This window comes from Physeter macrocephalus, chromosome 16 (genome assembly GCF_002837175.3).
Source record: "Physeter macrocephalus isolate SW-GA chromosome 16, ASM283717v5, whole genome shotgun sequence".
In the NCBI taxonomy this organism is placed as follows: domain Eukaryota; kingdom Metazoa; phylum Chordata; class Mammalia; order Artiodactyla; family Physeteridae; genus Physeter; species Physeter macrocephalus.
This window is the reverse complement of record NC_041229.1, coordinates 101,829,139-101,843,930: the sequence shown is the minus strand read 5'-3', so window position 1 is coordinate 101,843,930 and position 14,792 is coordinate 101,829,139. Positions and strand designations below refer to the sequence as shown.

The following is a 14,792-nucleotide window of genomic DNA, read 5'->3' as shown; positions in this document are numbered from 1 at the left end:
CATCGCAGTGCGCGGGCCTCTCACTGTCGCGGCCTCTCTTGCTGCGGAGCACAAGCTCCAGGTGCGCAGGCTCAGTAGTTGTGGCTCACGGGCCTAGTTGCTCCGCGGCATGTGGGATCTTCCCAGACCAGGGCTCGAACCCGTGTCCCCTGCATTGGCAGGCAGACTCTCAACCACTGCGCCGCCAGGGAAGCCCCAGAAAAAGTCTTTTGCTTGTTCAAAATAGCACAAAACGGCATTGCACTATGGCAGTGAGTCACGCCAGTTCCCTTTTAACTCTACCTGTGAGGTAGAGCAGGAGAGACATTATCTTAATTCACATTTCAGTTATCCCTCCTAAGACAAGGAACTCATGGGAAAGAAAAGAGAAACTGGTTGAAAATGAGGATTCCTCAGGATGGCACAAAGAATGGACACCTAGAGAGGTTCCTTTTCTTCTCTGGCCTCAGTTTCCCCATCAATGAATCGAGGTCATTAGATTCATGAGCTCTGAGGTCCCTCTCATCTCTGGAGAGCCCCTGACTTTAACAGGAAGTCTGTGTGGCAACCTGAGTTCACTCTTCACTTCCTCCTAGATTGTCTCACCAGGGAGGGGCAGTAGGCTGGCTGGGCTGATTCCTTGGGCTCTAAGCTGCCCCCACCCATTGTATCCTGGACATGTTGAAAAACCACCACTCCCAAACCTACCCTAAGTTCAACAGCAAATAAGGTAGGCAGAAGCCAGAGTCCCCACAAGAGCCAGAGACCAAGCTCAAGTAACAAGTTCCCAAAGGTACAGGAGGAGAGAGGCCCAGGGGCTTGTGGGGAAAGAGTGCTGGCTGCACCTCTGACACTTGACTTCCAACTCCAGCTACAGCTTATTGAGCAGAGCCCTTGGCTAAGTCAACCAGAGAAATAGGCAGCCAGATAGAAGCAATGAGAGGATGGTATGAACATACTTCCTAAGGCAACCGGTATGACCTACAGTCGTAGTAAATGCTCGGGACTCCATGACACCTCCTCATGCCCCACCTCAGCTCCATTCAGGCATCCAGCCCTTGAGGAAGAAGTTGGTGAAGGAACACAGAAGGAGGTGAGGGGGGCAAAGAGGAAGAGGTGAAGCCAGAGGACATTACCCGACCCCAAATTCATCCGGAAAAATCCATGAGAACGATGTGCCCTCTGGTGGCCAAAGGGAGACTCACTGTTGATTCCTGTGCCCCGTGTAACCTCCAAGGCTTGGGTCCCTGGAATAAGGGAAAAGGGGAGGGGGTTGGAGGAGCAAAGGAAGGTGCACTCAGGGGTCTTCCCTGGCCCCAATCTAAGCAAACTTGACTAAGCAAACCCTACATCCTCCATGCTTCTACCCACTCAAGTTCTCATCCCTGCACTCTGCCCCTTAGCCCCTGCCTCCATCCTACCTGTTCTCTCCTCTTCCTCACAAGGCTGTCCAACCGGTCTCCCTGCCTAGAGTCCCTCCAACCTGCCCCACCAGCCATGCCAGAATAATCTTCCTAAAGTCGAGCTCCAATTACATCTCTGCCCTGCTAGAAGGCTCTCACCAGCTCCCCTGTGGGTTAGGCAGGCTGATTTCATGGGCCTATGACCTGTGCAGTCACACAAAGCCCCACACTTAAGAAGGGGCTTGAGCTTGATTTAATGCTCTACTGTCACCCCTCTTGAAATTTCTACCAAGGGGGCCCTGCATTTTCATTTTGCACCGGGCCCCACAAATTTTGTACCTGGTCCTGGTGGTAGGAAAAGACTTTGGCCTGCACTGAAACCTTTGCACAATCTGGCCTCCACTTACCTTGTGAATATCCTCTCCAGCTAGGTATCACCGGTTGGCACCTCCCTGCAATTCGTGCCCTGCCACCAAGCTCTCTCACCTTCACGCTTTTGTTCAGGCTGATCAATTGCCAGTCACCTACCTCACCTGGAATTCTAGATGTCCTTCAAGATCCAGTTCAAATATCATCTTCTCATACCCACCTAGTCTTCTTCAAAGATTAATTACTGCCACACATTTACCTCTCTCTAATCTGCAAATTCATTCATTCATAAATCTCTATTGAGCATCTACTATGTGCAAGGCACTGTTCTAAGCTCTCCAGATATATCAGTGAACAAAAGATCTCTGCCGTTGGGGAACTTACATCTCGACTGGGGAAAGACAGACAACAAACATAATACATGATAGTAAATATCAAGTGTCATGGGAAAAAAACTAGTCAGCTAAAGGGGATCAGGATTGCAGAAGTGAGGTAAAGGGATGGAAAACAAGTTGCAGTATTAGGGTGGTCAGTGCAGGCCTCACTGAGAAGGTGACACTTGAGCAAAGACTTGAAGGAGTTGAGGGAGTGAGCTCTGCTGCTGTCTGGGGGAAGAGCATTCTAGGCGGAGTGTGCGGCCAGTGCAAAGGCCCTGAGGCAGGTGCGGGCCTGGCTGTTTGAGAGTGTGGGGGTAAACAGTAGGAGAAGAGGGCAGAAAGGTGATGTGGAGCCAGGCCTGGTGGGCCGCTGCTTTGGCTTTTTCTTGTTGTGAGGTGGGGAGCCACTGTAGTGACATGGCCCGACTGGCTGCTGGGTTGAGAATAGAGTGAAGGGGGCAGGGCAGAGTTTCCTTCTGGAAACCCTGAAGGAGGCTTTTATGACAATTCAAGTGAGAGATGACCATGGCTCGGAGCAAGTCAGCAGTGGTGGAAGTAGTGAGAACTGGTCAGATTTGTGATAGATACAGCCGACAGGATTTCTTTCTCTCTTTTTTTAAAAAATAAATTTATTTATTTATTTTTGGCTGTGTTGGGTCTTCGTTGCTGCGCATGGGCTTTCTCTAGCTGCAGCGAGTGGGGGTACTCTTCGTTGCGGCGCGCAGGCTTCTCACTGTGGTAGCTTCTCTTGTTGTGGAGCACGGGCTCTAGGCACGCGGGCTTCAGTAGCTGTGGCACGCAGGCTCAGTAGTTGTGGCTCATGGGCTCTAGAGCACAGGCTCAGTAGTTGTGGCGCATGGGCTTAGTTGCTCCGTGGCATGTGGGATCTTCTCAGTCCAGGGCTCGAACCCGTGTCCCCTGCATTGGTAGACGGATTCTTATCCACTGTGCCACCAGGGAAGTCCCCGGACAGGATTTCTTTTCTTTTCTTTTTAATATATAAATTTATTTATTTATTTTTGGCTGCATTGGGTCTTCGTTGCTTCTTAGGGGCTTTCTCTAGTTGTGGTGAGCGGGGGCTACTCTTCGTTGAGGTGCGTGGCCTTCTCATTGCAGTGGCTTCTCTTGCAGAGCTCAGGCTCTAGGCGCACGGGCATCAGTAGTTGTGGCACGTGGGCTCAGTAGTTGTGGCTCACGGGCTCTAGAGCACAGGCTCAGTAGTTGTGGCACACGGGCTTAGTTGCTCTGCAGCATGTGGGATCTTCCCAGACCAGGGCTCGAACCTGTGTCCCCTGCATTGGCAGGCGGATTCTTAGCCACTGCACCACCAGGGAAGTCCCGGCAGGTGGATTCTTAACCACTGTGCCACCAGGGAAGCCCCCAACAGGATTTCTTGATGGATTAGATTAGGAGGTATGTGAGACAGAAGAGCTGAGGATAATTTCAAGCTTTCCAACCTGAATAACTGAAAACAAAACAAACACAAAAGTAAAGGCTCTACCACAAGCCCCAGACCAGGTAGAAACCAATGGATAGGACCTATGCTCCAGGGCAGCCACGTTGCCCACCAGAATCAGGGAAGGCAGGGGTTACAGATCCCCAGCACCAGAGGCACAGGGGCCTTAGAGTAGCAGTCCCCTGCATGGATGGGCCAAGAGGGGAAAAGCCAAAGGGAGACCAAGGTGCTGGATGGAAGACACCTTCATTCTCACCCCTGTGAACCATTGTAACTCTTCTCCATCTTTCTCCTCCCACCCAGTGAAGCCAGAGAGCCTGCTCAGGCAGGCCACCCTGGGGGGTAAGGAGAGTGGTCCAGAATTGCCCTCTGATCAAGAGTCAGATAACAGGGTGTGGCAAGACCCACACATGCCCTCTGACTCACAGAGACCCTCCCATCTCGCTGAGCTTTGCTCTCTCTTGATGTCTCTGAACTTCCATCATGCACTTTATTTATTTATTTTTAAAATTTTATTTATTTATTTTTGGCTGCATTGGGTCTTTGTTGCTGTGCCCGGGCTTTTCTCTAGTTGTGGTGAGCGGGGGCTACTCTTCGTTGCAGTGCGCGGGCTTCTCATTGCGGTGGCTTCTCTTGTTGCAGAGCACAGGCTCTAGGCCCCTGGGCTTCAGTTGTGGCTCGCGGGCTCTAGAGCGCAGGCTCAGTAGTTGTGGCGCACGGGCTTAGTTGCTCCGCAGCATGTGGGATCTTCCCGGACCAGGGCTCGAACCCGTGTCCCCTGCGTTGGCAGGCGGATTCTTAACCACTGCGCCACCAGGGAAGCCCCGTCACGCACTTTATTGCCATTACCATACACCATATTGAATTTAGGACATTTCAGAGATGTTAGAGTGTGGGCAGACGTGCATCTTAGAACTGATGGAATAGAATATGTTTATTATTCCACCAGGATGTGAGCTACACTAGGACAGGAACTCCCAGGCTCCTTCCCTTTTCTCAGGGCTAACCCACACGGAGAGCTGCATCCTATGTGGATATACTAACACTCACAAGTGGGAGGCATTGTTATTTCCCTCACTTTTCTCAGAAGGAAATTGAAGCATAGAGAAGCTTGGTCCCTTGCCAATGGGAGTGGGAACAGGGGAATGAACTTTGGGCTTCTCTGCCCATGAGAGGTGGGCTGTGTAGGGTAGTGGCAGACCCTACTGCCAGGCTGCTCCTTAGCAGCTATGTGATCTTAAGTAAGGCTCTTAACGTCTCTCTGCCTTAATTTCCCCGTCTGTTAAATGGGGATAATAAAAGTACCTACCTCACAGGGCTGATTTGTGAGGCTATAATGAGATGATACACGAAACAGGCCAGGACAGAGCCTGGTGGACAGCCAGCGCTTTGTGTGGGCTGCTATTATTATTAGGCAGACTAGCCAGCCTCCCTGAGGCTTCTTTTAAGTCTCTTTACTATATCCTCCCCACGTCCCAGAAGCACAACACTGGATCAGATGTAAGAGAGTCCATCCTGGCCCCAGCTCTGTCACTAAGGGATCATGTGAGCCATTAGGTAACTCCCTTGCCCACTTGGGGCCTCAGGCTTCTTCTTTGATCTCTGTGGGGTCTTCCATAATGCTGTCGACTGAATGTGTGTCTGCCCCCCAAGATTCATATGTGGAAATCCTAATCCCCCCGAGGTGATGGTATCTGGAGGTGGCGCCTCTGGGAGGTGATTATGTCATGAAGGCAGAGCCCTCATGAATGGAATGAGGACCCTTATAAAAGAGACCCCACAGAGCTCTCTGGTCCCTTCACCGAGTTGAGGACACAGCAAGGAGACAGCTGTCTATGAACCAGGAAGTGGGCTTTCACCAGACATTGAATCTGGTGGCACCTTGATCTTGGACTTCTCAGACTCTGGAGATAAGAGGAATAAACTTCTGTTGTTTATAAGCCATGAGTCTGGTATTTTGGGACGGCAGCAGCCTGGACAGACTAAGATAATCTCCCAAACCCTAAACCAGTGACAATGTCACTCTTGTCCTTCTTCGCCCATGACTTGGCACTGTGCCTGGGGTGGAGGAGTGTTCCTATTCAGTGTTCCTGCCAGTGTTCCTGCCAGCCTTGCTCATATGTGCCTAGCGCAGCAGGAAAGTCCAGCTACCCATGGAGGTCACTGTATACCGACTTAGGGGGAAGGGGGGAGGAGGGGAGAGGGGGAGAGGAAGGGGCAGCAGGCAGGGAAGCCACCTTCAGTGTCTGTTCTCCTGGGAGGAGGTGCCATTTGGACCAACTCACATTCCCATACTGGGTCACTGTCTACAGGCAGAGTTCTGCCACCTCCATCGCTAAGAAGGTTGGGCGTTCTGGATGGAAAGCCAGGCTGCCACGTTGGCAGAAGCCACGTCGGTGGGAGGCAAAGGGGAAAGCAGAAGTGGGCAGTTTTTACTGGGGCTCAGAGGGGGATACCCAAAGTGGATGATCTGGGGCCTGTGGGAGCATGGGGACTGGAAGAAGCAGCAAGGAAGGCTTCTTAGAGGAGGCGATGCAGTCAGACCCCAAGGATAAGCAAAGGACTGCGAGGAAGAACTGGCAGAAATAGGAGCAGCCCGTGGAGGCATGAAGGAGGCCGGCTCTCAAGGAGCTCCCATTTCATGGGGATGGGCCAAGAGCAGCCTCAGACTTGGAGCTGGCAGAGGGGAGTCGGTACCAGCTGGCTGTAACTGGCTTCCTGGAGGACGAGGGGCGGGGGAGGCCGGCCAATGACTCATCAGTGTCTGAGATGATGTCCCCGCATACCCAAGGCTGCATGGTTGCTCCTGGATGGCCGGCAGCAGGTGTGTCTGGGGGAACACTCCCACTTTCCCTACCACCTCACCATCCTCCCTAGGGAGGACAGTGCCTGAGGTCCCCAGCCCCAAGGACAGCAGGGACACTTTCTGGCCCTGGCAGTGTCCTTAGTGGTTCCAACAGTGCTGGGCACATAGCAGGCTGTCTGTGAATCCCTGGGGAACGAAAGCCACAGGGCTTTGGCTCTCCTTGTCCCCTTTGCCCCGAACTCCCTTTCCCTATGTAACTGCATGGCTCTCTCTGTGCTTAAATGTCTCCAGAGGAAGCCCTCTCTAGCCCCCAACTCAAAACTGCATCCCTTGACGAATGAACATGCAAGGATATCACGGGAATGCAGTCAGCCAAATCCAGAACGGAGGAAATTCTGTCCATAGAACAAGCCACTGTGTTCTTAAGAAAAAAGAAAAGAAATAGGGAAAAAGAGGAAAGAAAGGCTGTTACAGGTTGAAACCCATCAACCAAATGCAGTGCAGGGAATGTACTTAACCCCAGATTCAAAGAAATCAGCTGTAAAAGGATTCACGGCAGAGTTCTGGAGATCCGTTGCGCAACAATGTGAATGTACTTACTATTAAACTGGACACTTGAAAATGGTAAATTTCATGTTATGTGTATTTTCCCACAATTAAAAAAAGGTTTTTTTTTAAGATATTCATGGACCAATTGGGGGATGTGAACACTGTGTGGATATTAAATGACATTAAGGGATTATTCGTTTTTAAAGTGTGATATATATTTTACTGAAAAGAGTCTGAATTTCCTAGAGATACAAACAGACCTATTTACAGATGAACTGATACAATGTCTGGGATTTGCTTTTAAATAATCCAGAAGAGAAGGAGATGTGGGGAGATAAAGATAAACCAAAACTGGCCCTATTTGTTGAAGCTGGGATACATCAGGGTTCATTGTTCCTCTCTCTCTCTCTCTCTCTCTCTCTCTCTCTCTCTCTCTCTCTCTCTCTTCTTTTGGGTGTGTTTGAAAATGTCCACCATTGGGAATTCCCTGGCAGTCCAGTCGTTAGGACTCCGTGTTAGGGTTTTTTTTTTCTCTCTCTCTCTCTCTCTCTCTCTCTCTCTCTCTCTCTCTCTCTCTCTTCTTTTGGGTGTGTTTGAAAATGTCCACCATTGGGAATTCCCTGGCAGTCCAGTCGTTAGGACTCCGTGTTTTTACTGCCGAGGGCACCGGTTTCATCCCTGGTCGGGGAACTAAGATCTCACAAGTCGCGCAGTGTGGGAAAAAAAAATGTCCAAGATCAAAAGAGAAAGAAAAGAAAAAAAGAATAGTGCCCTTCCGTCACGCCCAGTGCTCTTCCCTGCTGGACACACTGAGAAGCTCCTAGTTTGCCGTCTGCCTCCCCTGGAATGGGGGTGTGGGGAGAGCCGGGGTGCTCTCTCTCTCTCGTTCACAGCTATATTCAAAACACCTGAAACCATAAATGCCTCTCATCCAGCTGGCAGCTGTGAGCCTGGGTCTGCGTGGCCCCATAAGCCTGAGATTTGAACAGCACAGTGATCTTAACCTTGGAGGGCCATGGATTAGTCTGTCTGAGGCCAACCGCTCACCCAGGAAGATGTGGGTGCCATGGTGGGCAAGTGGTCGGGTCAAGGAGAGGGAGTGGAAGGGACAGGGCAGGGTCTGGAAAGGAGAAGCCCCTCCCTCTGCCCTGTCCCCTAGGGCAGCCCAAGCTCATGTGGACATCATTGTACCTGGCACTACTTTTGTAGCCTCCATATACCAAGTCCAGCCTGAGCCAGGGTCAGAGGTCGCGGAGGGAGGCCAGGGCCAGCAGGCGGGACCCACCAGGGGCCCAGGAGCCTTTCAGGAGAGAGAGGCAGGTGAGGAACAGGTCTCCCTACACCCTCAAAGCCCTCAGCTTGGTTCCCAGACATCATCACCTGAGACAGGTGTGATGAGCACCCCTCCACATTGCTGTGAGCCCCTCCAGTGGGTACTGCCAGGCACAGGGCATGACCCCAGCAGGGGCCAGGCCCTGGAGGGCTCTGGAAGTTGGCAAGGCAGGGGCACTGGGCACCACTATCATGCTCCTGAGCAAAGGAGGTGTGAGCGCTTGTTGTCTCGAATGAGCTTCCTGACTCCCATCTGCGTCCACTCCAGCCCCAACCCCTGAACCTACCGTGGGTCCCCAGGCTCTGGAGGGAAGGTGTGTCAGGGTCTTCCTAAAGCACAAACAGGCCATGGCGTGCCAGAGACAGCAGCTCTGCAGTCAGACAGACCTGGGCTCAGCCAGGTTCTGCTCCTTTAGCCGCTCTGGGATGGCAGGCAAGGTACCACATGCAGCTCAAGGTGCCTCAGTTTCCTCACCTGTATCACGGGCACAAGGTGGGGTGACCCACAGTGGAGACCAAGGCAGGTGTCCTGCCTGCACCCCACAGTTCCCAGCACCGTGGCCGCCCAGGGGCCTTCATCCACGGCTGTGCAAGCTGACCCTGCAGGGTGCTTGTCCCAGCCCCTGCTTCCCCGGGCCTCCTAGATGCGGGGCCTGAGGAGACCTGAGGCTTTGCTGTTGGTGTTAGGGAGGCCAAAAACGTGGCTCTGTTTCCTTTCTCTTCCTTTCTCGTGGTGCACTCTGTCCACGGAGTGAGGCTATTTGCTCGAGGGAAGAAAGGGACTGGCCAGATTCGGTGATACGAAGGCACCTGGTTCCAGGAAGGTGGGAAACAGACACACTGGCGTGCTGTGGAGTCACCTTACCCGTCACACCTGCGAGCAGCAGCCTCCATCCTGCCTTGGGGAGGTCAGCTGGGTGCCCCCTTCCCAAAAGACCCTCCGTGGGGACAGACGCAGAGGCTGCAATCCCCTCAGAGACGCTCACCCACGCCAGCCCCCAGCCTCCTCCACACCTCAGGGGTATGCAGGACTTCACAAAGGGCCCTGAAGGCAGTCTCATTCCAGCCACTCTGCAGCCTGGCTGTGTGTGTGAGGAATGGGGTGGGGGGCCCCTGGAAAGGGAGAGCGGGTTAGAGGAGCCGAAGAGTCCGGACCAGAGCAGTGACAGGACTGGGCGCTGCATGGGGGCCCAGCCAGTGACCCTCCCCCTTTTCCAGCCGTGCTCCGCCCCCTTTCCAACCACGCTGCAGTTTCTCTTCAAGGAGGGAAGGGGCTGCTTCTTCCCTGGCCTCGGACTGGCTCTGCCCTCAGGGCTGTTACTGGTCTCCAAAAAGAGCTCCCTGACTGGGCCCCAAGGAGGGCAGTTGTGAAGGGTGGCAGGTGGCCGCCTTCAGAGCACAAAGGAGTACTGGGGAGAGGGGCGGGCGTGCGGCTCAGGGGTCGGGCGGCGGCATCCTCTTCCCCGGCTCCTTCACTTGGTCGTGGCTGGACTTCAGCAGCACACCCGGAGAACGTCACCACCATCAGCCACTCGGGTCGCTGATATTCGCAAAGGAGGCTTTCTTGGTGTCACAGGCTCTAGGACTGTGGCTCTGACCCAGGTGGCGGACCCCAAGCGATCCTTCACCTACGTTCACAAACTCCCTTCTGCACTCTGGGTGGAGCCACGCCCCGGGCTTCACTCTCTCCGCCTCTCTCTCTGGAAGCCCAGAGGTGCCCACAGGCAGCTCCCAGCCACACATGCTCACGGAGTCCCTGGGGTCCTGGCCCAGGCTGGGCAGATCCCCGTCACCCAGGAGGTGGGGCTTAGGCCGTGGAACAACCACGTCACCAGCGGCCACCTCGTGCAGAGGACCACACTGCAGGGACTGGCCCGCACTGCAAAAACGTCGCATAGGAGTACACACCGAGAGGGAACCAGGCAAACATTTATTAAGCACCTACTACGCGCCAGACCCTATGCAGGGTGCTAGGAAAATGAAGTCAACGCAATCCAGCCCTCGCCCAGAAGGAGCTCACAGTCTAGCGGGCCAAACCTTCAATCATGATTAACGGCCGCGAAGAGCGAAGGTGCATTTAGCTTCACAATTGCACAATGAGCTTTTATATAAGTTCTCCCAACTGTCAACACCCAGCAACACAGCCACATTGTCTTAAAAGCACGTTGGCATACGTGTAAACACAGCCACACGACGGATAGGACGGAGAGCGACCACCTGTGACAATCCATCGTCTGCGTTTCAGAGCCAGACTTTCAGCATTACTTATTCCTTCCTATTAGGAAGGATACAAGTTTTGCCAATTTGCAGAAATGGCGGTAGATACAGGGTAGTTCTATGGCCCCTTGACATCACGCGCTGGCGCAGCCACCCTAGACACGAGGGGTCCTGACTCCTTGCCCTCTTTCCCCCCGCCACATCACAAATCTTCTGGTCTCCCCCGGAAGAGGGCCCCAGATGTCCCTGGGCTCTTTCTCCCGAGCTTGTCAGCTGGGGAGAAAGGACCACTTCCCATGAGCCCACCACGCTGAGATCACTCACACCTGCTTGAGCCCACGGGTGACACCAGCTCAGACAGGCACACAGCACAGCGCGCTCAAGCCCAGACCCTTCCTTATGTGGGGACCAGCTCTCTGGTCAGTCTCAAAACCTGATGGGGTTGGCGTCATACAGGAGCAACTGCCCTGCGAGTCCTGCCTCTGCCCCCCTCTCCCCGGCTGCACGGGATCCATCAGGAGCAGTGGAGCGGTCCAGGTGCAGAGGGTGGATGGCCCTATTTTATCCCACTCACCCCTGGATTCTGAACGGGACAGTCAAGTTTGGGATCTGAGAGCCCTCTGTGCCTCCCTTGAGAGCCCCCTTCACCAAAGAGGAAAAACACAACCCTACACAGATTTGGCTGGTGATGGTTAATTTAGGAGGATAAGGGGTTAGGAATCTGGTGAAGAGATCCAAGTGGACCCATCTCCGGGTCCGGGGAACAGGAAAGCCAGCCAAAGGCTTGGTGTAATTAAGCCGAGGAGAGGGCGGGCAGACCATGAGGCTGAGTGTTCAGCGCTGAAAGGTTGGGGGCGTTCAGGACCCCACCGCCTGCCTTCCTTTCCTGGGGCAGGGGGAGGAGAGGCTTCTCTTCCCCTGCACGCTGGCCACAGCCAGGGCACTTTGTAAAGGTCATGTTAAGTCTCAGCTCCTCCCCTGGGCCCCCCCAGTGTGGCCTGTCTTGGACAGACAGAGGCTTACCAAGTGAGTCAGAAGATACAACACGTTAAAGGTGTTTCTGACCCCATTTGGAGGGCACGGGTAAGGGGAGGGGGCGAGGCGCACTGCTGACTGACTCGGCCTCGGTCTGCTGGCCCAACAAAGCCTGCCCTGACCCTGTTGCAGCCTCTGGGGCAGCAGCTTTCTGGCTCACACCCAGGACCACCTCTTAGCCCTCCTCCAGGTCGCTCCAGGAGGCTGGATATCCTGCTAGCAAACCCCTTCCCCCAATGATGGCCCAGACGGAACTCTCTTAATAAAAAAAAATAATTTATTGTCAACAAAGGAGATATATACAACAGGAAAAAGGGTGAAGAGGAGAGTGTGAGTGACCGAGCCCCCAGGTAGGCTGCTTCAGCCACCTGCAGGGATGGAGGAGGAAGAGGTAATGGAGGCTTCCTGGTTTAGGAGCCTAAACAGGTGGGGGAGGAGAGGCGTCCCCCGAGGTAGTGGGACTCAGTTCAACACCGTCACGACCACCTCTTGCGTAAGGCACTGTGCCAAGGGAGAATGGTGGGGGGCTGAGAGGGTGGGAGGAGGTCAGGGGGACAGAGAGGTCTGGGTCAGCAAAAGGATCGGGTGGGTGTTCTCCATAGGCCCAATGCCCTACCGCACGACAGCCCTCGGCACCCCCGTCCCCCTCAGGGCCTGGCCTCACGCCTCACCCCGGGGAGACACTTTCCAGCGTCCCCGAGTCATAGCGGATGCTGCCCACCTTCCTCTCCTCCATCCTGCCTTGGCACCTGGTTTTACTCTCTCCATCAGGTGGCCGAGCTGGGCAGCTCTGAGTGATAAGCCAAAGGGGGACAACGCCTCCTCTCCCTGCCCCCCCGCCAGAAAGCAAGAACCTACAGGCCACTCCCTGCCTCTGGCTGCCCCCCGACAGTGGTGCTGGACTCTGACAGAACCGCGGGCCAGTCTGGGCTGTCACCTGCTCCCACACCCTTGGTGCCCTGGGGATGCTTGGACCAGTCTTGCAGGAGGTTGACTGCCGGGGGCTCCTCCAGTCGCACGCGGATAACCTGGAGATCCAGCGTCCCGCGAAGCCCCGGAGGGGGAGCTGGGCAAGGATGGGAGCAGAGAGAGAGTCAAGGCCCTCCAGACAATCCGCCCTGAGGATGTCCCCCGAGGGTCTCTGTAAACCACACCCCCATTTCCTGGCCTTCAATGCCATAGCCCAGGGCCTGTGGTCTGAGGAGAAGCCCGGGGACAGCGGGAGGCTGTGCTCCTAGTTCATCCCAGGACCAGCACCTACCACAAGGGCATCACGCCTCCTCAGGCATCAGCGCAGCCCTCTGCAGCCTTCCTCCCTCATGTATTCTGGCACACGGATGCTTAGTGCTGTACTCCGCTCCCCTCAACTACCTTCAGCTGACTCCATTTCATCTAGAACTTACTGGGCACCCTAGCCTGATGGGTTCTGCCTTGTGTGGGCAGAGGTGGTGGGGTGGGGAACACCCCAAAGCAGAAAAAGACATGACTGTGCCCACAAAGGAGCTCCCAGGTGAGTATGCAGGGCGGAGGAGAGAGCACTGGATGGAGAGTCCTGGGTTAACATCCAGCTCTGCTTTGGAACCTCAACCAGGCTCTTCATCTCCCAGGTCAATACCTACCACGCAGGGGTCAGATGTCCACCACAGCAGCGTGGAGAAGCTACTCACAATGGGCGAAACCGGGCCTTAAGACAGGGGAACGTGAACGGCTGACAGCCACTGTTCAGGTACCAAAATGTCCGGTTCGGCATGGGCATGCGCAAAAGTTACATCAAAAAACAAAGCCAGAAAACGGTGATTGTTAACTGTTGTGGTGTCTGTAGTATTTGTGGTTTTCTTCTGCACTGTTTCTAGAGACCCAGTGATTTAAAATCTGGCAGAGAAAACAGGTACAATTTTGCTGTACTGTTTGCCGGGGTTTAAAATGACTCAATGGCTGCCACTGGGTCGTGCGACTGAACAAATTCTGCTTTGTAGTCACATGAGCTGGTTTGTCTCCCTGACAAACTCTAAGCTCCTTGAGGGCAGGTGGAGCCTACTTATTGGCTCCTTAATTCAACAATAACTTACAGGGCAACTATACTGTGCCCAACACTAGTCCAGTTGCTGGGGGCTCCCCAGAACATGGAGCAGGCCAAGTGGCCTTCCTGGAATTTACATTCCAGTGGTGAGAGCCAATAAACAGGATGAACAAAGCAAGAATGCAATGTGGTATCTACAGACAGAAGCAAAGTAAAAAAGTACACCAGGGAAGGGGACGGGGTAGCAGGGAGGGCCTCACAGAGCTGACGCGTGAGCAAAACATACAGGAAGCAAGGAGTCGGCGGTGTGTCTGGCTGGGGAACAGCATTCCTGACGGGAGGAAGAGCAAATGAAGATGCCCGCCCTGGTGGGCGGGAGAGGTGAAGATCCTGGTTTGAGGACCACCGGTCTCCACGAGGGCTCTGACTTTTATCTGAAGTGCAACAGCGACAGTGCTGGAGTGCCAGGATCCCACCTGTGTTCTCAACAGGGGCTCTGGCTGCTGCATGAGACCGACCACGGAGGGCAAAGATCAGAAGTCAGGAGACAAGTTCAAAGGTTGTTAAGGAAGCTTGGATGGAAGTAGCAGCAGTAGGGGTAGTGACAGGGGGGTCAATTCTGAGCACCTCGGAGGTGGGGCTAACAGGATTTGCTGACGGACAGATGTGGGGTCTGAGAGACAGAAGATGATGACTCTGAGGGTTTGGTCCAAGCAAAGTGAAGAACGGGGCTGCCAGCTTCCTGGGGAAGCGAAGACTGGGGGCGAATAGAGTGGTTGGAGGTGAGTGGAGGAGACTGGGGGTTCCGTTCAGAAACGCCGTCAGAAATCCGAGTTTGGGGGATCTTTTAGGCAACCAATCAGACACGTCACATGGGTAAGAGAGAGGCTGGAACCGAAGGGAGAGGTCTGGGGTGGAGGAGAAATGTGGGACTGTGAGCCTGGACAGGATCACCCAGGGCTTAAGTGCAGATCCTGACCCACGGTTGGGTCATTCATTCATTCACCAAATACAGAAGCAGCACCTATTCTGTGCTGGGCACTGAGGATATCACAGTAAATGAAACAGGCAAACACCCTGACCCAAAGGAGCATATGTTCTAGAAACGGGAAGAAAAACAACCATAGGATCCCACTTGGGAAGCTAGGAAAGAACAAGAGAGGCAGGTGCAACCCAGGCATGCTGCTGCCCAAGAGGCCAAGGGCAGAAAGGGTTTCCGGGGAGGAGGGGAGGAGGGGAGGAGGGGAGG

General features: G+C 54.2%; 1 protein-coding gene across 4 annotated transcripts in view; it reads right to left on the bottom strand.

The window, feature by feature from the left end:
• Positions 1-2,780: 2,780 nt before the first annotated feature.
• SPINDOC (spindlin interactor and repressor of chromatin binding) overlaps positions 2,781-14,792 on the bottom strand; it is a 20,907-nt gene continuing 8,895 nt past the window's right edge. The window contains exon 6 of one of the 4 annotated variants that reach the window (XM_028501467.2): positions 2,781-3,593. In XM_028501467.2, the coding sequence (XP_028357268.1) occupies positions 3,535-3,593 (59 nt within the window). In that variant the 3' untranslated portion in view covers positions 2,781-3,534. The other 3 variants (XM_024133346.3, XM_024133347.3, XM_028501468.2) reach the window with 3 other exon arrangements.